Genomic DNA, 25563 nt, shown 5'->3' on the forward strand with positions numbered 1-25563 from the left:
ATGACCGATGTCAGTAGAAAAAATCTAGCCAATGTTAGCAAAAAAAAATCATTGGTCAACATCAACTGAAAAATCCTGGATGACAACGGCCAAAAAAATCTTTGGCCGACGTTAGCAAAAATTTCTCATGACTGACGTTAGTGAGAAAATAACCCTAACCAACATCATCTAAAAAAAATCTTAGTCAATATTGGTAAAAAAATAGTTTTGGTTGACATCATAAAAAATAATTCTGACCGAAAAAATCTCGGTCAACGTCAGTGAAAAATAACTTATATCGATAATCGACCGTAAAAACTTTGGTCACCCATAGTTGTGAGTGCTGAGCGAAAAAGAGTCGCAAGTAAGAACGTAAGTTAGAGTAAGCATCTCTGAAAAAAGAATTTCAAATTCTATATTTTTTTAGAGAATTTGAAATCCTACTGTTTTAGTCAATCAAAATGATTCATAAAAATATCAAAAATTAAATCTCATTTCAAATACTTTATCAAAACAAATTATTTTATCATAAATCATTTTAAATTTTTTGAAAAAATAATTTCTCCTACTAAATTACTTCATCCAAACACACTATAAAGGTTATAAAAAAATGAGATAGAAAATAGTTTTAGGCTCTTACTAACTTTTATTTCTTTCATATGTCCACTTAATAGTTCTAAAATTTATTATTTTATCTAACTCTTTCACTTGTTTTTTTTTCTCTTATATTAACAACAACGACAAATTTGTCAAACACATTTGGTTCCATTGGTTATTGTAACACTCAACATTTCTCAATTTTTGTTTGATTAAGTTTGCCAAAAAAAAATAGCTTAAAAATATTTAGTTTGAATACAATAATTGCTTGAGTCATTGCCATGTCATTTTTTGGTTACATTGTGATGTCAATCATAAAGTTTATTTTATTTTCTTTATTCATTGGTCTAGTTTGAAGTTTTTTTTAAGGTAGTCTAACATGAAGTCAAAAGGTCTAATATCAGTACAATCATCGGGGAAAAAAAATCTCAATATATTCTATTTAAATTCTTATTTTTATGAAGGAAATAAAAAAAAACAGAATTAAACCTTTATAAAGCGACCGTTGGTTAAAAAATAAAATAAAATATTTCAGGTGATAAGTTGGCACACGTCAGATGGTCACGGTCCACATCCTGGAAACTTGAAGCCGTTTGACATTACGACATACCAATCCGCAGAGACTCCAATTTCCGGTTGCCACCTCACCGGTGATGGCTATAGGCGTAGCAGTTTCCGGTATGTACACGCTCACTCCAACTCTCTCTTCATTCAAGCACCCCACGCGCCTCTTCTCACGCGCTGCTTTCACTGCAAAGCTTCCACTTCAATTTCGAGCTTCTTCAACGTCCTTCATCGACACCGAAACCAATCCAAGAGTAACACTTCTTCTCCCTCCAATCCAGTGCCCTTATTACACACATACTATTTCTCATTTACACATTTTATCAAACACTTGCGTGAGGAACGTAATTTTGTGCTTAGGAATCCAACGTAGTAGTAGTTGAAAAGGACGTAAGCAGTAGAAGCAGCAATTCGTTGGCTTGTCCCGTATGTTACGATTCCTTGACATGGAACGGTGATCCTGGTTTCTCCGTGTGAGTTAATTCAACAATCGATTGTTTCCTTTCATTATATGTATTATGAATTTGGCCACATATGTTTATTTGTATTCACTGGTTGCTGTGGATGATTTTTTGACGCAGAGATACTATCACTGGATCTAGTTTTCAATGCAGCACCTGTCAGAAAACATATATTGGTAACCAAACGCATCTCGATCTCACCGCTACAGGTGGAGCTAAGAGCTATGGTGAATCGATGCCAGCTTCCACAGAGCTTTTCAGGCATTCTAGTTCCCTTTCTTTTACTTGATTTAAAATGCTTTTGTCTTCCTTTTAATCGTGTTCCTACACTATTTGATATATCATTTTTCAGTTTTAGCGAATTTAGGTACCACTGGACATAGATGTCGCATGGATATGAACAAACTAGTGCTAATAATGTCTAATTTGTTGTCTAAATCCTATGGAGTTGAATTTGAAACTAAATTTGCCACTTTTATTATGCATACTGATTGTTTGTTGAATCAGGGTGCCATTGATATCATTTCTCTATGAGAGGGGCTGGCGTCAAACCTTTTCTGTGTGGGGTGGTTTTCCTGGTCCTGAGAAAGAGGTTAACCAAATGTCCCTCTTCCTAATAATAATTCCCTCTTGATGAACCCACGTTATATATATATTTTTTTAATTTAATTAATGGTTTCTCATTGACAAGTCCTGTTGTTTATCCTTTAGCTTATTTTTTCTTCAATAAGCTACTATCCAATTGGAATAATAGTCATTCTTCATTTAGAGTTTACTGGAGCATCATCGACTATATATAAGTACTTAAGTAGTAAATGCAAAGTTAAAACTTAATTATTTGCAAATAAAAGCTACATATCCTAATAATTGAAATAAGGACTTTAGCTTGTGAACCTCAGATCGTTAACTCGCCTCCATGAGGAAGCAAAATTTATTCACTGATGTCACCTCCATTAGGTTCAATGTCCTGAAACCTTTATCATTCAGTTTGTCTTATTTACCTTTGCGCGATTGGTGAAAAGAATTATGAATTTGGATATGGTGCTGCAAATATATAAGATGAAATTCTTTGAAATACTAATGAATCTGTCTTCTATTGTGTTATATACTTTTATATTAGAATTAACTTGTAGATGTGTGACTACTTTATGTTCATTTTCTTTTGATGTGATTTAACAGTCAATCATGCCTTCTACTGAATTTGACTGCAGTTTGAATTGATGAAGGGTTTCTTAAAGCCAATATTGGGAGGAAATATCATTGATGCTAGTTGTGCAAGTGGATTATTTTCAAGATTATTTGCAAAAAGTGGACTGTTTTCTTTCATTGTTGCTCTAGACTACTCAGAAAACATGTTGCAGCAATGTTATGAATTCATTCAGCAGGAAGAAAACTTTCCAAAAGAGTACACAGTTTATATTTCTAAATTAATTAGAACATTATTATATCTAACTTTTGAATTCAAAGTTCTATTGCAACTATTTAACTCATTCTTTTATTCATATTACAATCACAACTATAATTAATATTTCTGTTTTTAGGAACTTCATCTTGGTTAGAGCAGACATATCTAGGCTCCCCTTTGTTTCCAGTTCTGTTGATGCTGTACATGCAGGCGCAGCTCTCCACTGTTGGCCTTCACCATTAGCTGCTGTAAGTGAATAATTATTCATTAATGTCTTGATTTTGCAGAAAAATGTTTCATTTGTTTAAAATATCTGTGGCAGTGGCTTAGGGAAAATCATTTAGCCGTGGTTTATGAGATGTTTACAAAGTTTTTATAAATGCAATCCCTAAAGATTTATGCAGTATTGTGTCAGCATCAACTAAGAACGTATTTCATACTTTTAATGATGCTAGCTGATTTTAAAAATAAGCTTCTTCTGCAAGGTGGATAAATTTCTTCTGTTGATTTGTCACTTTGCAGTACGCATAGTTTAGTCATCTGGTCGTGCCTTGCATCACTCTGCTTAGTCTGTAACTTCATTCTGTTTGTCCGTAATTTGTGTCATATATTTTAACAGGTAGCTGAAATAAGTCGTGTTTTACGACCTGGAGGTGTATTTGTCGCAACCACTTACATACTTGATGGGCCTTTTTCTGTTATCCCATTTTTAAGTTCCCTGCGGCAGGTATAAAACTTTGAATTATATTATTTATTATTTATAAATACATTTTTTTATGACACTTTCTACGGTATTATTTTTTATATCTATCTCCATTACATCTATCGTTTTATTCCACACTTGTCTGTTTTGTCTTTGTTGTAAAACAAATTGTATAAGTTTGTTGTATAATAAAAAAAATTGCTTGGAATTCTTGTATAAGTGTTGGCATGCTCTATCTGAATTGATAAACTCAGTGAGAGTAACAAGATTTACTTTGTTCAGTTGTTTTTTGTTGCTTTTTTCTTAATTTGGATATGCTAGGTTCGATTCAGTTTATCAATGGAAGTTAGCATTATTTTAGTTTCTCCATATCATAAAAAGAAATCAATTTAGTCTCAGTATTGCGTTTGTGCATGGAAGAATGATTTTGATTTCAATTTCCTGGAAGCATGATTTTGATTTCAATTTCCACGACTGAGGGATTACAGTATTCTCAAATCTCAACTCAATCTTTCAGTCACAAAAATGAATGTTTATTCTAGAAACTTTCATATCATCTTTTTTTATTTCTGTAAGTTTTGAATAATGGAAATTTGTTCACGTTTTAGAATGTAAGGCAAGTGTCTGGGAGCTACATCTTTCTCTCTGAACGTGAACTTGAAGATCTCTGCAGGGCATGTGGGCTAGTTGGATTTAAATGCATTAGAAATGGGCTTTTTGTGATGATCTCTGCTACAAAGCCCAGTTAAGGTTTGAGTTTCCTGGTGCTCTCTTTGCTGCCTTCTAAACACATTTTGCTGAAGCCTACATTTCTTTACTTAATCATTTTGAATCGTTAGCAGATAAAAATGCTGCATGTTGATCTGTTCAAATTTGTAGTTTGACTTGGTAATATAAAGTAGGCTTCACTTAGAGAAATGATATTTATACATAAATTTCTGCATTACATCGTTCTCATATGGGGTGTCCAAGTCATAAAGATATATGTAAATATCGTTACTCTTTCTTCAAATTTTTTTTAACTTCTTTTAGGATTTGATTCATATAACACAAAATATTACAGTTCTGTCACTGGAGATCGGAGTAATAAGGATATTCTTTACTATTCAATGTTTTTAAACTTCAGATGATCTGTACTTGATTATATTGCATTTAAACAAGGGAACTTTTTCCCTCAAAGGAAGGTAAGCTAAAACCAAGGCCAAGGGAGTCTCTTTTGTCACCCTGCTCGTGTGATTCATAGTTTGATTGACCATTATGGGTCATAATATTCACTAAAATTTAAGGCTGAATTGTAATTTTAATTTTTTTTATAATTTTAAATCTATGATTTTGGTTCTTATATTTATAAACCAAGATATTTAATTTTTTTTTATTTTTTAAAATAAACAATTTTAGTTCTGTCGTTAGTTGACTGTTTGTTAAGCATCTAAAGTCAAATATTGACTTTGATGTGATATATTAGAGAGTTGAACTCATGACCTTTTATTTAAAGATAAAACAATAAATTATTAAGACATTTATTTTTTTAGTTAATTTTATGAATATTAGTTTATATATATCATTAGTCAAAAGTTATTAATTTTTTTGAATTATAAAAATTTATAAATTAAAATAAAATCTTTAATCTTTAATATTTAATTTTACATGTATTTTTTATTATAAAATTTTATTTTAATATAAATTCATAAATTATTATATATAAAAAATCGTTCATATTTTATTGTGATTTAAAAAAAATCATAAACTAATATATATACTATTTTAAAAAAATATTTTATGTAATTTATAGAAATTAAGTAAATTTAAAATAATATTTACTATAAAATTCTTAAAATACACTAAGGTGTAACTTACTAGCCTTCTCCTTTTAAACTCTTAAAAAATAAGTAGATGCATGTCAGTAAATCTCATAAACATTATTTATATAGTAGTATAACTTATATTTAGTTATTCTTATTAAATTTATTTTTAATAAATTTATAGATTGATTTATTCATTTATGTAGTAATTATTGATGCAATTATTGTGTTTCATTAGTTATATTAATTATATCGAGTAGTGAATGTTGGTAAATATCTTATTTGTAATTTAATATTTTAAATATATTATCCTTTTCTTAAGCAATTTTTCTAAATATATTCTGCTCCCCAACTCAATCTTTTCGTAATCCATTAAACTCCTTTTGGGATTGAATATTAGGTGAATATTTTATTTTATTAACATTAGCAGTTTTATAAGTGAAGGAGAGTTGTTTTATTCTGTTTTGATTTTTTTAACGTTAAAAGATTTTTTTTAAGCTTAATGATTAGTTTTAACTTTAATCGGTTTGGTAAGCTCGTATTTCTCCCGCATGTAATTTCACGGAGTGTGCTGTAGTTTTTTTGTTTTTTAAGATACTACACGTTGAGTTGTGTTGATATATATGTCTCTCCTTCTTTAGAAAAAAGGACACAAACAAAAAAGTATTTTCGCTAGTCACTACAAATAATAATATTTTCTTCTAATATTCTTCTCTTCCTATTTTTATAAAAAAAAATACTTTTTAAGATAAAGAGCATTGATGTTTAAAAAATTTAGGTATTCTTTACTTGTATACGGACAGGTTAAAAATTATTTTCATACATATATATGTTAAAAATACTATTGTCATACATATATATGTTAAAAATTATTTTATCTAAATATCTTAGTAATACATTTACTCCTTTGTGTTTGTATTTGTGTACAATAATAATAATATAAAAACTAGAGAGCAATAATAACATGGGGAGAAATAAGTGACACAATTCCCGAACTTGTTCCATTTGTTTTACTAACCAAAAAGGACAATATTAAAGTCGCAACCATGGAAGAGAATGAAAAATAGAAAGAAGAAAAAAAGGCAGAGATATGGATTTTGAGATTAATAGAATGAGTATCATTAAAAATCAGAAGAATAGGACAAAAGCAAAAGTGAAGAGAAGTTATGCCTACTTATACTCCACAGCTCCTTATGCTTATTCTTCATGCCGAAGGGAGGCACAGAGAGGGGGGAAAAGATCGAAGTGCGATAATAAATAGCAGTTCAACAATTTTTAATGGCTGTGTCACTTACTCTTATACATGTATAGCATGACACTGAAAACTGAGAAAACAAAGTAGCGCAGAGGAGAAATTGAGCGAGAAAGTTGGAGGGGGGAGGGTGATATCCTTACTAGAGAACAGATTATTCTTTATTTCTCTGGCATGGGCCATAGTGATTCCAATTGGGTGAGACTCACATGTCACCACGTCCTCTCAGTGTGTGTCCTCTTCTTTTATTTACACATGTCACGCACTAAGTGATTTAGTAGTCTGGACTTCAGGTGATGAAAGAAGATGATGTATGCTCTACTCTTGATTTTAAGTTGAAAAATTGATTGGGTATTCTAAAATTAATTTTGAATATATCTTAATATGTTGGGTGAAAATTGTTTTTTTTTTGTTTAAAATTAATTTTAAATTGAAATAATATTGAATAATTTTTGTATTTATTCAAAAATTTGGGTTGAATTTTATTCTTAAGTTGTTTTTATAATAAAATAATTTAAACATAAATGATATTATTTTCAAATTAATTTTAACCAAAATCAATTTTATAAAATTAATTTCATTTAAAATTAATTTTATCAATCTTAATCCATACACCCACTTAACATGCTTGAATCATAGTATATAAACTACACTTTATATAAAAATTTAAACATAAGAAAATTTAATAAATAAATTATAGAATTTATTATTTAATTTATTTTTATACAATAAATACAAACATATACTCAATTTTGATATTGTTCTAATATAGTAAGCGACTAAGTGATGTAGGAGAAAAATAATAAAAAAAATAAGAAGAGAAATGTAATTGTATGTTTATATTTATTATTTTATGAAAAAGAAAATAATATTTTCTCTTCCTATCTTTCTATTATTTTTCTATTACATCACATATACTATATTAAAATAATATAAATAGTATAATATTAAATAAATAATATAATATTAGTTATGTGTGGAAAAAAAATCAGAAGAAAACGAGGTAAGGAGATGAAATGCCAAAATGATTGTATGTTTATATTTATTATATGAAAAATGCATTAAATAATAAATTATATAATTTATTTATTAATAAATTATATTTATTTTATTATTTAAACTTATTATTTTTAAAGTGGATTTAACATTGAATTAAGTATTTTGATATATATATATATATACTTTTGTTATACATAATATAGTATTTATATTATGAATTAAATAATAAGTGGATTGGTGGTTTATGCAGTGAAAGAAAAGGAGAACGTCATGGATTTAAATTTTCCGTCAATTAATTTTATCATTTTCTAAATTATAAATTTTATTTAAGATTAAAACTACACAATTAATAAAAAATGATCGAAATTGCAGATAAGATATTAGAGATCAAAAGTGTACTTTAACTTTATTTTTTTATTTATACAAATTGTTTTTAGGCCACCATAAAATTAGTATGAAGTATTCATCAGATTTTTTTTTGACAAAATTACATTAAGTAACTTAGTTGATTATCTTTAATAAGTTTTTTCTCTTAATAATTTTTTTTATCTATGAAATTTAAACTTGAGATCTAACTTAAGAAGAGAATTCCACTTGGATCAACAACACATTAGTTTGTGTGAATTTACTTTATATTGGATAATAATAATTATATTATTTTTATTTTTTTAAACTCACAATCTAAAAGAAACCATACAATTAGATATTTAGTTTTTTTTATATATTCATTATGTAGTCATGTTTATTGGGTTTGAAACACATGAATCCGTTACCCAAACCAAATTATAAATTGAGTGTAAAAAAGAACTTCCAACTTAATTCAATGACTGAATTCAATCCATAAAATTATAATTGAGTTGAGTTTGACAAGTGTTTTGGCATAATGAATACGGCCGGCCTTTACTCTTTTAGAATTTTATTCACACCACTAAAATGGACAAATGACGTTAGGCCTTAGTACACTTCGGAGTTTACAATTAACTATTTGTATTAAAAGCGATTAACCAAGTGATTGATTCGAGTGGTGATATATTTGGATTCCCAAAATAAGTGGTTTGGAATTCAAAGTGTAACTCTTGAGTGTAAAAGATATAGTTTAAAAAAAATCACTTTTTTAAGTGTCTTCATATTCTCTAAAAGAAATTACTTTCCATAAACAACTAAAAATAATCATTACAATCCTATACATACTCAACAGAATAACTAACTCTAAACATCTATATGACTATAGCCCTAAGCTGGACACGAGATAATATTTTGTATAAATAATATTATTCATAAAACCTATTTTTTATTATAATTATTTATTTTCATTGAGCTACATCAAATTAAGATGTTTATGGCTATGTAGCTATATTAAATATTTAGAAGAGAGTTTTACTACTAATAATAATTTTAATCAAATCAAACATGACTGTATTTAATAAAAAATATTTGTAATTTAAAAAAAAAACTAAGACATTTATTTCTGATTTAATAAATTTATGCATGATTAACATTACCTAGAATTGGAGGTCATATTCAAGGCCTCAAGGGTAACGTAAGATGTAATAGAATCAGAGAGAAAAAATACATTCATTTCATTTAGGATATTTATACACATTTTTTATTTATTTCTTTCTTTCTTTTCTTTAATCTCCCAATGTCATAAAACAACGAGAAGGTGTCTATAGCTGAAGTCAAACTTTTAGGTAGCCATATGGACCACACAGACGAATAGTGTTACTAGGTTAGCGGCAATTTGCAAGTTGCGGCTGCCGCAAGAATTTTCAGCTAGCAAATATAATAGATGTATGTAGCACATTATTTAACGTATTTATTTTAATATATTATTTATTATTAATTAAAATTTATTTAAAATTATAAATTATGAATATAATTTATTAAATAAGAGCTGAAACATATATAATTTATATTTTTAAAATAAATTTTAGTCATTAACAGATATTATTAGTGACAGTGTGTTAGAATTTTTTTTGAAAAAAAAATAACACATTTAGAAAATGTGCTACTTATATCTCCAAATATCAAAATTATTATCATTTCAAAAGGTGTATGTGAATCCATTTGAGTTGAATTTGATTAAACTTGTAATCTAATCCAATTAAATTTAAATGGATTGGTTTAGGTTGATTTTTAATAAAAAAATAAAAATAAAATTCAACCTAAACTAATCTATTTGTAAATGGTTTGAGTTAGATTATTTCAAAGGATTAAAATATTTTAATTCGTCTATTATTTTTTTAAATAATATCTTTTATAAGTTAAATTTTTTATTAAATAAAATATTAAATATATTATTTATAATTGTTATGTGTAGTCAAATCGTAAAAGAAAAAATCAAGGGAGGAATTATATTATTATTATCATCATCATTACATAGACTAACATACTGTGTTAAACATGATTTAAAAATTAAAATATAATAAACAAGTTCAAAAACTATACTTACAAAGCCTAAAAAATCAAAAACTAAAACTATTATAACAATTTGAAAATTCTAATGTTCTTAAATAGTCAAAGAGTAATGCCGTGGAAACTTTAATTAAATCTAAAATAATTCAAAATAAATTAAAAAACAAAATAAATATTTTATAATTAGTTGAGAGTTGAAGTCTTAATGAGAATAATCGAGTAAAATTATTAAAACTAAGAAAAGAAAAGATGATATTACTCTTAGTTACTAAACATGATAATAATAGTAATTAATCTATATAAATTTATATATATATATATATATATATATATATATATATATATATAATATTACAAATTAACCAACAGATTCGGATATTAAAACTGTGACCCAATGAAGAATTTGATGGACATAAATGCATTGGATCAAATTTAACTCAAATACAGAAAATATCTAACTTAATCAGTTTGACTTGATTTCAATCAATTTAAATTTATAAATGATAAATACGTGCAAACACCCCTACTCATTCCCTCCCCTTCCGTTGATAGATGCTTCGCAGCTAATTAAGAGTCATATAGCAGAAGTGCAGAACTCATCCACTCAACCATTTATTTGTTTACACACAAGTAGGCTTCCTAAATTTTGATGTTTTCCCAAAGCAATCACAACAACAATCGTTTAAGATGTATAAATGATAAGATTTTATTTCTGAGAAAAAAAATATGCAAATTAGTGTAAAATAAATAATTCTAAATAATCATTTAATCGTAATAATTATGTATGACTAATTTGTTAATTTTTAAAATAGTTATTTTAAAAGTCATATAAATAATAATTTATAACTAAATGAGATTGTAAAATCATTTTACATAATTATTAAACTCTTTATGTTATCCACCATTTTATTATATGTGATTATTTTTTAATGAAAATATTTTTAGTAACTATTCTCATTCTCGTTAACTTGTATAATTTTGCTTGGTTTTAACTTTTTGGTTCATCAAGGAGAAATATTTTGACTAATTTAGTGTTCGACTGAGAGATAAGTAAAGTCTGATAAAAAAATATTTTTATCAAAAATCGAGCTCGGACAATACCCGAATGATTTAATCTTGTTAACATATTAACAACTTGGCTGAACTGGTATGGTGTGCTTTATCTTAAGTATTTAATTCTATTATGTTTATTTATAGTTAATACCTTCTTTCACATAATACTTTCTAATTTTTTCTAATCGAACCCAATTAAGGAACCCGCCCAATCCAATTAGATTTTTATGGGTTGAATTGAGTTATTGGATTTTTTTTGTTTTAATTTAATGAAACTGATTATAATTGACTTGGGTGATGGATTTGGAGTTTTAGATTTGACCAAAATTCAATTCAATTCAATCTAACACAATATTATTATATTTTATGATTATTGTCAATGATGTAAGTATTTTGAATTGTAAAACAATGTTATCTTTGTGATTATTGAATTCTATTAAGGCAAAATTGCATTTTTAGTCTCTCAGTTTATCTCCAGTTTCGGATTTGATTCCCCAGTAATTTAATTCACAACTTTAGTCTCCCTATTTTGTAAAATCGTGCGATGTTGATCCTCATGGCACAATTGGACGTTGACCGTTAACAAGTGATGTTGACTGTCACGTGTCACGTTCTTATTGAATGATAATTGTCACGTGTCATGTTCTGATTGGTAAATGAAAACAACAATTCATTTCATCTTTCATGGAGTTGACATCCAATCAGAACATGACACGTAACAGTCATCATCCAATAAGAATGTGACACTTGGCCATCAATGTCACTTATTAATGATCAACGTCCAATTGTGACCTAGGGACCAAGCACAATTTTATAAAATATGGGACCAAATTTGTGAATTAAATGATTGGGAGACCAAGTCCGAAACTCAAGATAAATTGGGAGACCAAATTTACAATTTTGCTTTCTATTAATAATATTTTTTCATTTTTTGTCAAATAAAATATCTCACTATTATTTTAGCTTGATGATTTTTTTAAATTTTTTTCCAAGATCTAAGGTGACATGGATCTCAAAAAAAAAAAATTCAATCCAATCTAACTCAATTAAATTTAACTGAATTTGAATTTGATTAAAAATAGATAAAATTCAATTCATCAAACCATTTACACCTTAATTAAAAGATTCAAATATATTTTTCATCATTATAAAATTTCCAAAGTTCAAATTTGGTTCATATAATATTTTTTATTTATCCACATGAAATTATATAATAGCATTTTTTTTATTCAAAATAAGATTCATATATGTATAATATTTTTGCATCATAACTGATATAAAAAATATTACATTTACATTAATTATATACATAATTAATAAAAAAATATTTTTTATAAGAGTCAAATTCAAACTTTATTAATTTCTAGTGAAAAAAAACATGATCGTCAACATATATCAACATATATAGTTCCATTTCACACCGCATGTCCACATCCTTTTTGGCTTTTTTTAACATTTACAACCCCCTCCCTCTCTTTCTCTCACTGTCCCTCTCACATTCACATGGAGCTTGACCTCTGACCAGCCACCGCCAACTCTTTTTTCTCTACTCCAATGACGACCCCACCAACCCCTTCACTCTCTTGAGGATCTTCTAAAGCTCTCTCTCTTTTTTTTTTTTTTTTTCTTTTTCTGAGCACAAACCCTAATTAACGCAAAAAGCCACGAGATCTATTCCTCTGTGAGTACCTCTCGTAATTGACGCCTTGCCCTTCTCTGCATCCTTTAACACTCTCATCTCACTCCCCACCCAATTAAGATCTATATGCATAATTTCCTTTTTCAAGAAAGTCGGTTTCACGTCCTGGAAACTTGATCAGTGATCACCAAACACGTAATTCGGTTCTCAATTCCACAAGCTTTTCTTACTACCTAAGCTTTCTCTCTAGTTTTCTTTTTTGCTTAAGCAATGGATTCTGGCAACAGTGGAAGCATCTCTTCTAGCGATGATGAATACGATTCATCATCACACGCTCATCCATCGTTCCTCAATCATTTTGGTTCCATCTCCGACCCGCAACAACCATCTCTTGTTCCTTCTCATCCCTCAATGTTTGATCTTTCCTCAAACTATCTCCACTCTCTCTCACAATCCCACCCAAACCCCCATAATTCCTTCTTAAACTTAGACTCTCAAGGCCAAAGATCTGAACCCAATTGCACCCTCCATGAAAGCCTCCCATCTTCATCAGCAATACCAACAACAACAAATCAATACTTGTTGGGCCACGACAACGTTAATAATAATGCAAGACAACAACTCCCATCATCCCCACAGACCAACAACCTCATACGCAACTCGAAGAAACGAAGCAGAGCTTCAAGGCGTGCACCCACCACCGTTCTCACCACCGACACCAACAACTTCAGATCCATGGTTCAAGAGTTCACCGGAATCCCTGCACCCCCTTTCTCACCTTCCTTCTCTCGCCGCATCCCTCTTCGCCCAAACCCTTTGCTTTCAACAACTTCATCAAGGACTTTGTTACATAACAACAGCATCTATGTTTCTCCTAATAATAACTCCCTTAATTACCAACTACTTCCCGATCTATCTTTACCCTATCAGCCCCCACCACAGAATCTCATGCAAAATATTCACCCTATTCCCTCATTCCACCCCTCTTCTTCTCTTCATACTCTTGTCCCTACAGGGTTTGGTGCAAAGTCTTTATCCACCATGCCCACGCTTGATGCGCATGATCTGGTGGGTGCACATGTACAAGGTCATCATGAGAATGTGGTTTCTGAGGGCATGTTTCTGAGGAGTGACGGCGGTGGAACTGGAGGAGGGAGAAGAGACCCGTTTAGGTGCTGAGATAATGAGAATAATAATAATTATGGCGGTTGCAAGCTCAACATCTCGGTTTCTGCATCGAGCAACTTGAACCATGAGAAGAACTTGGAGAATGGAAATTCCCCTAGGGAAGGAGCTGTCGAAGCGTGGATTTGCTCTTCTGATCAATAGGATAATCTCGCGTGTGGTGTGAGAGAGAGTAAACAGTATTCTCAACTTGTGAATCATTGCAGCGTGGAATTTCAGATACTGCAATGAATTAAGAGCGTCATCATCATGATGATGTTGATCATAGTGGTCTAGTGTTTGGTGGTTAGCATTTGCAGCTCCATTTGTTTTTTTTTTTTTTTTTTATTTTGTTCTAAATTTTTTTATACGAGTATTGTAGAGACTGTTATTTAGTAGATAGCTAGAATGAGATTAATTTAATTATATAGTTATATATATACTACTTTTATTTGTACTTGATGATCTTATTATCCCTTTTCTTCTTTATGGTTGGGATCTAAAATGAATATTATTACAGGAACTTTAGTTTCCCCCACATGATGATCGTACGCATGATTAGATCTGATTATTTAATAATGAATCAATTCTAATAATAATTATTATTATTATTATTATTATTTCTTTTTTATTTACAATTATTATTTTGTTAGTTTTATTAAAAATCTCAATAAGAGAATTCAAGTTGGTGATCTCACTCTCTCCTTTTCTTATTCTTGAGCTTTTTAATTCAAACCATAAGATGAATCTTATATTTCCACTCTTTTTATTATCATCGCTATAGCATGTAGGGAACCATTTTTTTCGATAGTGTCGCAAAGAGAACTAGTACTAAATTCAAATGATAAGGGAAAAAATGTACTCCGCAAATGTTAGAGACTAAAGTAAAAAAAAAAAAAGTGGTTTCACTTGGTAAAATGAGTTTTTATGATAGTTAATAACTAAATGATACGGTATAAAAAAAGTTATAAATCACGTCTTTCTTTTCTAAGTGAGTTTTATTATAAAAAAAAATAGAATAAACCTTAGTACCAGAAATGCTTAAGTCATACTAAGTGTGTATTGAAAGAACATTATTAGTGAAATTGATTTTGAAGTAATATGATTTATGTTTGGATAATTTTTGTTAAGATTATTTTGAAGTAAAATTTAATATAATTTTTTTATCCAACATATAAATTATTTAAAATTATTTTAACTTAGAATGAATTCTAGACTCAATCAATTTTAAATTTTTCCCTGAAATTATCTGATATAGGAATAATAATAATAATAAATGAAAAAACGAATCATTGATTAAGTGTGTGGAACTACCACAAGCAAACATCATACTGACAATATCACACTACCCCTAAAAATCCACCTTATTACGCAAATAATAACATGCATACACAAATTTTTAGTGTCCGACATTCACACTTTTCATGATCTCCCATATAGTTAATTTATTATCTCGATCTCTAGAAAATAAAATAAAATAACTTTATAAGAGAACGAATAACGGACAAAAATTTTTGCAACAATGAAATTCAAATTTTAGGAATTTTATAATTAAAAACAAAAAACATATAGAAGCCTCATAAAATCACTTTACCTAATTAAAATTCCTGTAATAATATCCATTTTAGATCCTAACACTAAAGAAAAAGATAATAAGATCATCAAGTGCAAATAAAAGGAGCATATACTACATAATTAAATTAATCTTACTCTAGCTATCTAGTAATTTAATAGTCTCAACATTACTCGTATAAGAATTTTAAAACAAAAAAGAAATGATAGCTGCAAATGCTAACCACTAACACTAGACCACTATGATCAACATCATCATGATGACGCTATTAATTCATTGCAGTATCTGAAAGGAAAAAGATCAATAGACTCTATCTGAAATTCCACGCTGCAATGATTCACAAGTTGAGAATACTGTTTACTCTCTCTCACACCACACGCGAGATGATCCTATTGATCAGAAGAACAAATCCACGCTTCGACAGCTCCTTCCCTAGGGGAATTTCCATTTTCCAAGTTCTTCTCATGGTTCAAGTTGCTCGATGCAGAAACCGAGATGTTGAGCTTGCAACCGCCATAATTATTATTATTCTCATTATCTAAGCACCTAAACGGATCTCTTCTCCCTCCTCCAGTTCCACCGCCGTCACTCCTCAGAAACATGCCCTCAGAAACCACATGCTCATGATGACCTTGTACATGTGCACCCACCAGATCATGCGCATCAAGCGTGGGCATGGTGGATAAAGACTTTGCACCAAACCCTGTAGGGACAAGAGTATGAAGAGAAGAAGAGGGGTGGAATGAGGGAATAGGGTGAATATTTTGCATGAGATTCTGTGGTGGGGGCTGATAGGGTAAAGATAGATCGGGAAGTAGTTGGTAATTAAGGGAGTTATTATTAGGAGAAACATAGATGCTGTTGTTATGTAACAAAGTCCTTGATGAAGTTGTTGAAAGCAAAGGGTTTGGGCGAAGAGGGATGCGGCGAGAGAAGGAAGGTGAGAAAGGGGGTGCAGGGATTCCGGTGAACTCTTGAACCATGGATCTGAAGTTGTTGGTGTCGGTGGTGAGAACGGTGGTGGGTGCACGCCTTGAAGCTCTGCTTCGTTTCTTCGAGTTGCGTATGAGGTTGTTGGTCTGTGGGGATGATGGGAGTTGTTGTCTTGCATTATTATTAACGTTGTCGTGGCCCAACAAGTATTGATTTGTTGTTGTTGGTATTGCTGATGAAGATGGGAGGCTTTCATGGAGGGTGCAATTGGGTTCAGATCTTTGGCCTTGAGAGTCTAAGTTTAAGAAGGAATTATGGGGGTTTGGGTGGGATTGTGAGAGAGAGTGGAGATAGTTTGAGGAAAGATCAAACATTGAGGGATGAGAAGGAACAAGAGATGGTTGTTGCGGGTCGGAGATGGAACCAAAATGATTGAGGAACGATGGATGAGCGTGTGATGATGAATCGTATTCATCATCGCTAGAAGAGATGCTTCCACTGTTGCCAGAATCCATTGCATAAGCAAAAAAGGAAACAAGAGAAAGCTTAGGTGGTACGGTTACTATAAGGGATTTGAAAGTAGTAAGAAAAAGTGTGTGGAATTGAGAATCGAATTACGTGTTTGGTTATCATGTTTCCATGAAATCCAATTGTACATGTGTAACCAGCCTTCTGTGAAAAGGAAACTATGCATATAGATCTTAATTATGATGCATAATTGGGTGGGGAGTGAGATGTGAGTGGGAAAGGATTGAGGGAAGAGTGAGGCGTGAATTACGAGGAGGTACTCAGTAAGGAGTAGATCTCGTTAGCTGTTTGCGTGAATTAGGGTTTGAGGGAAGGAAAAAGAAGAAGATGAATAGAGAGGAAAGGTTATTTAACCTTTGTGCTCAGAAAAAAAAAGAGGCTTTAAAAGATCCTCAAGAGAGTGCAGGGTGGGTGGGTTCGCCATTGGAGTAGAGATAAAAGAGTTTCCGGTGGCTGGCCAGGTCAAACTCGATGTGAATGTGAGAGGGACAGTGAGAGAAAGAGAGGGATCGGAAGGGGGGCTGTAAATGTAAAAAAAAAAAAACGAAAAAGATGTGGACATGTGATGTGAAATGGAACTATGTTGACTTTTACTCCACAAGCCATATATTTAATCTCTTAAAATATAGGCAGTAGTATTCATATATCTCAAATTTGGGGTATTAGGAAGAAAAGAGAAGAAAGAAAGAGAGTAAAAAAAAAAAGAAATAAAAAATGATAGATATAATAGGTGATGTGATAAAAAAAAAAGAAGATAAATGAGCTGTACAGAGAAAGTAAATGTATGAATATATGTAGGAATAAATAGTCATTTTTATTTCTGAAAGTGTGCGGGGTTAATAAATTCATTTTTAAAAGATGAAAAATTAAAAATTAGTCCTCAAAAGTATAAAAGTGAAACAAATCCATCCTTCCATTAAATTTCATCCGTTAACATTAGTTCGTCTACCTACGTGACACGTAGGGATAAAAATGTCACGAAAAAATTACTCATGTGGACATAGAGATTAATTTGTCAGTAATGACTTTTTATCTCTTCTCCTTTTGATTGTTAGACTTGCAATGATTATTTTTTCTTTCATCTTATATATTGTTCTCCATAAATGAAGGGTCCAACTTCTTGTTCTTCCTCCTTCGGTGTTTTTTGTTTTTTGTTTTGTTTTATCTCACCTCCACTCATTTAAGGCATGTTCACAATAAGGGGTTGCTTTTTTACCTTACGTATCACAATAGAACAGGAAACAATGACTTTATCTTCAACAACAGAAGAACAATGCTCCTTCATGGTGGCTATGAAGGTCGTTGAAAGTCTCAAAAGGCGTGAAGATGAAGGTGAAAAGAGAAGAAGTAACAAAGGAAAAATGACCTTGTGTTTGGGTCTGACTAAAGTAGTAACAAAGGCAAAAATTATACTGACATTTTGGTCTCTATGAGTCATCACCTCACTATCAACCAATGAATACCATGTGAGCAATTATTTGGTGACACTTTCGTTCTTGTGCTACGTAGGCGAATTCCCTAATGTTAATAGACGAAAGTTAACGGTTAGATGAAGTGAGTTATAATGCTAGTCTCACCACATTTGAAGTATTACTTATTTGGACTCTTATGTAAGGCTTTATAGTTTTCTTTTAAAAAAACACTTCAATTTAAATGTGGATATTATTTGAAACTATTTATGATTGTGATTCCTAAGCAAAGTGATACTTTTTATGTACCAAAAATAGCTGAGTGTTGCTAACTGCACCTAGCACTTAAGGGTAAAAGTCAAAATTACCCCTACTTATTTTTTAAAAAGTTTTGCACCCAGCTTTTCATCTTTTTCCGCATTCCTTCTTCTTGTTCCGCGACCTTTTTCCTTATACACCCAGCACCTGTTCCGCGCGTTCCTTCAGCTTCTTCTTCCTTCTTCCACTTCCACGCATTCCTTCGGTTTCTTCTTCCTTCTTCCACTTTCGCGCGTTGCTTCTTTCTCCTCCTGCGCGACCTCGGCGTCCGTTCGTGTTCACCTTGCGGCGCGTTCTTCTTCTTCGTTTTGCTGCTCACCATTGTTGGCAAAAATTGAGGTAAGTGCATTCTTATTCTTCTATGTTGTTTCTACTGCATTTTTGGTATTGTAGTGTAGGCAAGTATTGATTCGCATAGGGATTTAGGTCTTCCGTAGGTGGTGTAGGTTAGGATTGATATGATCCGCAGTAGGGAAAAGTAGATCTGCATGCGTTTTTGGCTGCGTAGTTTCGTGGGGATCAACTTGATCCGCAACCTTCGTGGGTATCAACTTGATCCGCAAGCTTCACGCGGATCAACTTGATCCGCGTAAAGCCTGCAAATCAAGTTGATTCGCGTGAAGCCTGCAGATCAACTTGATTTGCATGAAGTATGCGGATTAACTTGATCCGCAGGCTTGTTTTAAATTTTTTAAAAATTAGAATTATGTTTTAATTAATGAAAAATGGTTTTTAATAAGAGTTTAGGGTTAATTTTGAAGCTTTTAGCCTGGAGTATGATGTTTTATAATGGTTATTTAAGATTTTGTGGTTGGTGTGCATTCTTATTTTGAAGGTTTCAGTGGTTTTTTTTTACTTTATTTATATTCTGTATGGTACTGAATATGCAATTGTAACTATTTATATCCTGTTCTGAAATTTGGTTTTGTGACTTTTTGGTTTGTAGCTTTACTTTGAACACAAACTATTTATATCCTACTTATGTGTTTGAAGCCCTCAAATTTAGTCATTGATTAGAATCCCAAAAGGATGCTGAAAACAAATTAGAATTTGTAGCAATGCCACACCCTTGAGTAGAAAAATTGATAATTGGAAAAACGAGCACCATGAAAATACATGCCACTCAGTCAAAGAAAGATGATAGAGAGTTGGCCGAAATGGGCACTAAAAAATTTTCGGGAAATATCCTCTAAATCATTAGTATGGCTATCAAAATCATGAGCGTCAACATGTAGGTTTCAGATCCAAGTAGTAGTATCGTATTTTCTTTTTGAAAAAAAAAACTCCTCATATTAATAACTCCATAACTCAAATTGGATAATTATCAAATAACTAAAAAGAGAACAAAGCCTTTAGTAGCTGTGTTTGAACCTTGAAGGGGGCATGCATCTTCATCATAAGGTCGCGCAGCTTCCTCAGCAGTTTGATAAGTTCCAAGCCAAAGCCTAATCTTCTTTGATGTGTGTTTGATATCTGCTGCCCATTTCCCTGAAGCCCTTTGTCTCACTCCTACAAACTTTGGTTTATTCTTGATCTTGAGTTTCTCACAGAATCTACCCTCCTTGGCCCTTTGGTTTTGATACTCTATACTTATTAATATGAGGGCAATCAAGTTAGAGATAACATAAACATATATATAGGTACATGTGAGAAGCTTAGGAAAATATCATAGGTTAAATTTAATTTAGTTGGCTTAGAGTAATGGAGAGCTCGTATTTTGTTTATTGTATCCTTTTTTGCCAATGTTATTTTCCCCAAACCCCCCATGCCACAAATGGCTACTACTCTATAGCCTTTGTTGGGACCAACCAAACATAACTCCAATTCTACACTCCAATAAATATAGGTAATACTGAGTAGATTTTGAAGTTATATCCGAAATTCAAAACTTTATCTGAATTTATATCTCAGATATTGTTTATCATTGTAGATTTTGACACTAATTAAATCCATACATAACCCACATACTAAACATTTATAGAACATTATATAGATATCAAGTTGTAACACATACAAGGTATAAATCTATATAATCAAGTTGCAAGTCTCTTAGTGTTCTGTCTAGAGCTTCTGGTACATCTTTTGGAGCATGATCTGGACACCTGTCCATCATCTTAACTTCAGGTGTAGAGAATCCTTTAGTTCTAGATATTAAAGACTAACTTAATGCATGATTCTACTACCATCACTTTAATTTTAATCAGGAAGATAATTAATTTGGAACTCAAATAAAACCAGAGTTTAGAGGTAATCCATAAATCTTCTCGCTTGACTACACCCTCTTCAAATAACTTCTTTAATGTTAAACCAATCTACAATAGAGAGAATGAATCATAAACATTGGACATTTGGACCAAGACAATGTCACAAAAATTAAGGCATCATGTGAGAAATCACATGATAGATGTGTAAACATTATAGCAAATCACATATTGAAACTGAAAACATTATCCAATATTGCAAATAAGCAAACATTTTTGTTACATCCTTATTTGTAATGATTTTGATCGATAATAATACTTATGAAGTTGTGTAAAGATCTCTTTGGTGCAAGGTTTATGATTTATACCAATATTGATAGATGTATTAAAACTCTAATCAATACAACAACAATGTGAATTGGAGTGTAGAATAACCTGCTAGGCTACTCAGTATTACATATATGTTAACTCTATAGCCTTTGTGTGGTTTAGTGATGGAATTTGTGGTAGACATTTGTAGATCATGGTTAAGACTAGAGGATTAGTCCGTGCGTTAGGTAGGGTTGTTGCCAGAGGTCTGGGGAGAGGAGGGGATGGTGATGATACTGACGGTGCTCCCCAACGTCGAAGGCCGACCGCATCGGCACGCAGGTGACGGGTACTAGTCATTGTTGACGATGATGTGCTTGCGGTACCTGTAGACTTGCCTGCGGTACCAGAGGCAGAGGCTGCTGTAGCTGGGGATGAGCCCATGGTAGATGCTGCCACACAGGACACCGGTGCAGAGATTGACGCACAAGATACCGGTGCACAAGATATTGGGGACGAGCCTGAGGGATTTCCTAGTGGACCCAGGGACCCATCAGTGCTTACAGAGTATGCTGACCATGTTGCGGCCAACGTATGGTCTGGACAAGTATTTATAATATTAAAGTTAGTTAACTTTTATTTTTTTGGATTTATTGGTTACTGATTCACGTTTTATGAACAAATTGTGTTCCTTTGTACTTCAATTTAGGAATGTCCTGAGTTGAAGTTATCCTCCCATGGGAGGAAGGTGCATAACTTAGGCAGGCCTGTTCCTACAATTGAGGACATGGTTGCTGGGACAGGATTAAGTACTTTGATCGCGTGTTCTATTGACACTGGCGATCGGAGACTTATATCCTCCTTTGTCGAGAGGTGGCACCGGGAGACTTCTAGTTTCCACTTCTTGTGGGGGAGATTTCGATCACGCTAGACGATGTCGCGGCTCTTGGGTGAGTTACTGATGGTCTCACCAGAGGTGGCCAAGGCCGAGACAGACCAATGTGGCAGACCATACGTATGCCTGCAGTGGCTGTGAGACATATACCAGTGTAGATGTCATACGCATCACTGGACAGTTGCCGCTCGCGCTTATCTTCTGCATCTTTTGGGTTGCACTCTCTTTGCTAATAAGAGTGCAACCCATGTTCATGTCATACACTTACAGGCCCTGCGTGACCTCACTCTTGCTGGGCGGTATGCATGGGGAGCTGCTGGGCTCGTCCATATGTACGATCAGCTTAACGATGCTAGTCTCAGCACCAGCCGACAGCTTGCTGGTTACATCACCTTGTTACAGGTAATTAACATGTATTTCATAATTTAATTACAACAATGTTTTAATAAGTGTATATTTGGTTAACATGTATGATTTTCGTGTAAACCCTGTAGTGTTGGATATACGAGCACTTTCCGTCAATTGCGGAGTGCAATGCTGATCCGGATTATGATGAGGTGTCACCACGTGCGTGTCGATGGATTGCGACAAAGAAGACTGTGAAGAAGCTATCTACAGCGATGTACAGGCAGTGCCTGGATTGTTTGAGGATCCCAGATGTCTGCTGGATTCCATATTCAGAGCACCGACCTGTACAGGACTTTCATCTGATTTCGTGCTTCTCGGGACAACTCCGTTGGGGGCCTATTGTTGTCAGATACAGAGTGGAGAGGGTTATGCGCCAGTTTGACTACGTCCAGTGCATTCTTACACACCCTGTCCATCCATTGGTGTCATATGATGACATAGACGATACGTAGACGCACTACTCAGACCATCTGGCGGCAGTAAGTGATCTATGTGTTGTGTCAGGTCAGTGTGCGCCTGACTACATAGATTGGTTCTTCCGTATTTCTCATCCATTCATGACCACGGAACAACCATCATATCCTCCGGCAGATGCACCTGTTGTGCAGCCCAGACATGTCCCAGAGTCAGATATCCCTCAGGTCCTGGATGATCCAACCAAGTCCGATGTCGACAAGCCCAGACATGCAATGGTAAGTGTTACTATATGGTTAGACGTATGAAATGTCATTTACATCAATTTTTTAATACTAATTTGCTTTTTTTCTATTTAATAGGAGGCTTGCGATGCAATCACCGAGAGGTTGGAGTGTGACCTCAGCCTAGGGGTCGTCACGCCAGGCACATCGACACATGAGGTCATCGAAGAATGCCTCAAGATTGTCAGGAGTGTCACCCAAGACCGCATTGTGTACGTGAGGTCTCAACGTAGGCGTCGCATAGATCAGCTGTAGTTTCTTTACACATTTCATATTGATATTCAATGTATATAAATTTCTTGTACTTGACCACATTTTTGTTTTTTACTTAACATTTTGTGTATTTAAAGTTATTTTTATTTATAATATTAGTGTTAACGTTTAAGTGTTATTTTTAAATTACTTGATTCCAAATTCATTTGAATTTCGTTGAAATAGTATGAATGTTACGTTTAACTAAACATTCATTAGGATAATATTTTATTTACATAAACAAAAGAGACATAAAATAAAATTAATTATTTTTTCAAATGGATTTTAGTTTGTAAATATTTTTTTGATTGGTCATGACTCAAATAAATAAAGCTTCAAATTGTAAAAAAATAAATAAAGCTTCAAATTGTAAAAAAATGGTCTTCAATTTTTAAAAAATTATCTTGTGCACACTTACGGATCAACTTGATCCGCAAGTGTGCAAGGAACCAGGGGCATTTTTGGCATTTTATAGGAATGTTGGGTGCACCTAGCAACACCCAAAATAGCCTTAGTTAAGGCTGAAAGAACTTGGTGGCCCTTATATGAGGCCTTCTTCTAACACTAATATTTTGACCTCAAGTTTTGCATTGTTAGCCTTATTACATTTGAAGTATTTGTTTGTTTTTGGCTCTAGTATTGATTTTACAATTTTGTCCTTAAAAGATATCTCAACAAGTTAACTAAAAAAGAAGAATGTTTATAAATTACCATTAATGATCTCAATTATTAAACATTGTCAAATTTGTTGTGTGTACCAAAACACTTAGAAAGGAAGTAAGAGGATTTATAATTATTTAAAGCAATTGAAAAATAAAATAGAAGATACTAATACACATTCTATCAGTTAAAACTTAATAAAAAATAAAATTATAAATGAGGTTTATTAAAAAAAAATGAGGCGACATGATTACATAATTTTTAATAAATTTCAATCAATAGTTATGATTATAATAGAAAATAACATGTTAAAGAATTAATATGTTACTAGCCTTTCTTAACAAAATATAATTTAGTTTTAATACACGCTTAATAAACTAATTAGAAATTATTATATAACTTTAAAGTAGTTATTATAAAAGTAAAACTTAAAATTATATTACAATATGTGATTGAATTTTTTTTGTTACCATGTCATTAATATGGAGTATCTATCAGTTTTGCTAATGACTAATCTCCTCTCGGGAACTTGGCTGACTATCTTTAATAAGATATCCTCTTCCAACTACGTTTTTTCCATTAACAAGACTCCAATCCAAAATCTTGTTTTTAAAAACCAAGCATACGACTATTCGGATCAACGACTTATTGGTCAAGATTTGATTGAATGATAATGAATATTCTAATTAAATCCATTAAAATGTCAAGTTAATTATTTTACTCTCTATATCTATTTTTTATTATTATTATTATTATTATTATTATTATTATTATTATTATTATTATTACTACTACTACTACTACTACTACAACTACTAGGCTCAAGAAGAATGCAAAATTATCTTTATTAATGAAAAAAATATCATTTAACAACGCATTAATTAATTGAGGTGAATGCGTCACCTTAGAAATAGATACAAAAGAAAAATGAGAAAAAAAAATAAATATAAGATATAATAGGAGGAAAATTACTAAAAATAATAAAAAGATAAAAGAACAAGAAGAAAGACATGTAGAGGAAGACTTTTATTTTTTTGAAAAGCGAGATAGAGGGAGATATAAAATGCATGTATAAAAATAAATAATTGGGATTTTTTAATATAAAAAAAGCAACAAAAAGTAGTAAAAGAGAAAGGAAGAAGAAGAATAAATCAACCAACAACAACAAATTTGCCATAGATTAGAACAATAACACAACAAATACATAGCAATATAATTTTAAAACAAATAAAATAAATAAAATCAATTACAAAATACAAGGTCCGTGCGGAGAGACACGGTGGTCGACGTGTGATGGTTGATGACATGCATGGGGCCAAATTGGAGGCTTGTGCGGCCATGGCACT

At 31.8% G+C, this 25563-nt stretch overlaps 3 protein-coding genes across 3 annotated transcripts; 2 read left to right on the top strand and 1 right to left on the bottom strand.

Annotated features, from left to right (window-relative positions):
* Positions 1–1118: 1118 nt before the first annotated feature.
* LOC114409294 (uncharacterized methyltransferase At1g78140, chloroplastic-like) lies at positions 1119–4811 on the top strand. Its single transcript, XM_028372701.1, has 8 exons — positions 1119–1394; positions 1501–1613; positions 1722–1862; positions 2109–2193; positions 2813–3006; positions 3143–3254; positions 3626–3733; positions 4318–4811. The coding sequence occupies exons 1-8, from the start codon at positions 1230–1232 to the stop codon at positions 4456–4458; spliced, it is 1059 nt and encodes a 352-aa protein (XP_028228502.1). The 5' UTR covers positions 1119–1229; the 3' UTR covers positions 4459–4811.
* A 7896-nt stretch (positions 4812–12707) lies between these two features.
* Positions 12708–14490, top strand: LOC114409295. Its single transcript, XM_028372702.1, has one exon. It carries the CDS (start codon positions 13140–13142, stop codon positions 14046–14048), a length of 909 nt encoding a protein of 302 aa, XP_028228503.1. The 5' UTR covers positions 12708–13139; the 3' UTR covers positions 14049–14490.
* A 1505-nt stretch (positions 14491–15995) lies between these two features.
* On the bottom strand, positions 15996–17054 carry LOC114410527. Its single transcript, XM_028374512.1, has one exon. It carries the CDS (start codon positions 17052–17054, stop codon positions 15996–15998), a length of 1059 nt encoding a protein of 352 aa, XP_028230313.1.
* Positions 17055–25563: the final 8509 nt, after the last annotated feature.

This window comes from Glycine soja, chromosome 4 (assembly GCF_004193775.1).
Source record: "Glycine soja cultivar W05 chromosome 4, ASM419377v2, whole genome shotgun sequence".
In the NCBI taxonomy this organism is placed as follows: Eukaryota; Viridiplantae; Streptophyta; class Magnoliopsida; order Fabales; family Fabaceae; genus Glycine; species Glycine soja.

Coding starts and splice junctions, on each gene's coding strand:
- LOC114409294 (XM_028372701.1), top strand. CDS start 1,230: ATGGCTATAGGCGTAGCAGTTTCCGGTATGTACACGCTCACTCCAACT. Junction 1,395..1,500: donor ACACCGAAACCAATCCAAGA/GTAACACTTCTT, acceptor TTTTGTGCTTAG/GAATCCAACGTAGTAGTAGT. Junction 3,255..3,625: donor GGCCTTCACCATTAGCTGCT/GTAAGTGAATAA, acceptor ATATTTTAACAG/GTAGCTGAAATAAGTCGTGT.
- LOC114409295 (XM_028372702.1), top strand. CDS start 13,140: ATGGATTCTGGCAACAGTGGAAGCATCTCTTCTAGCGATGATGAATAC.
- LOC114410527 (XM_028374512.1), bottom strand. CDS start 17,054: ATGGATTCTGGCAACAGTGGAAGCATCTCTTCTAGCGATGATGAATAC.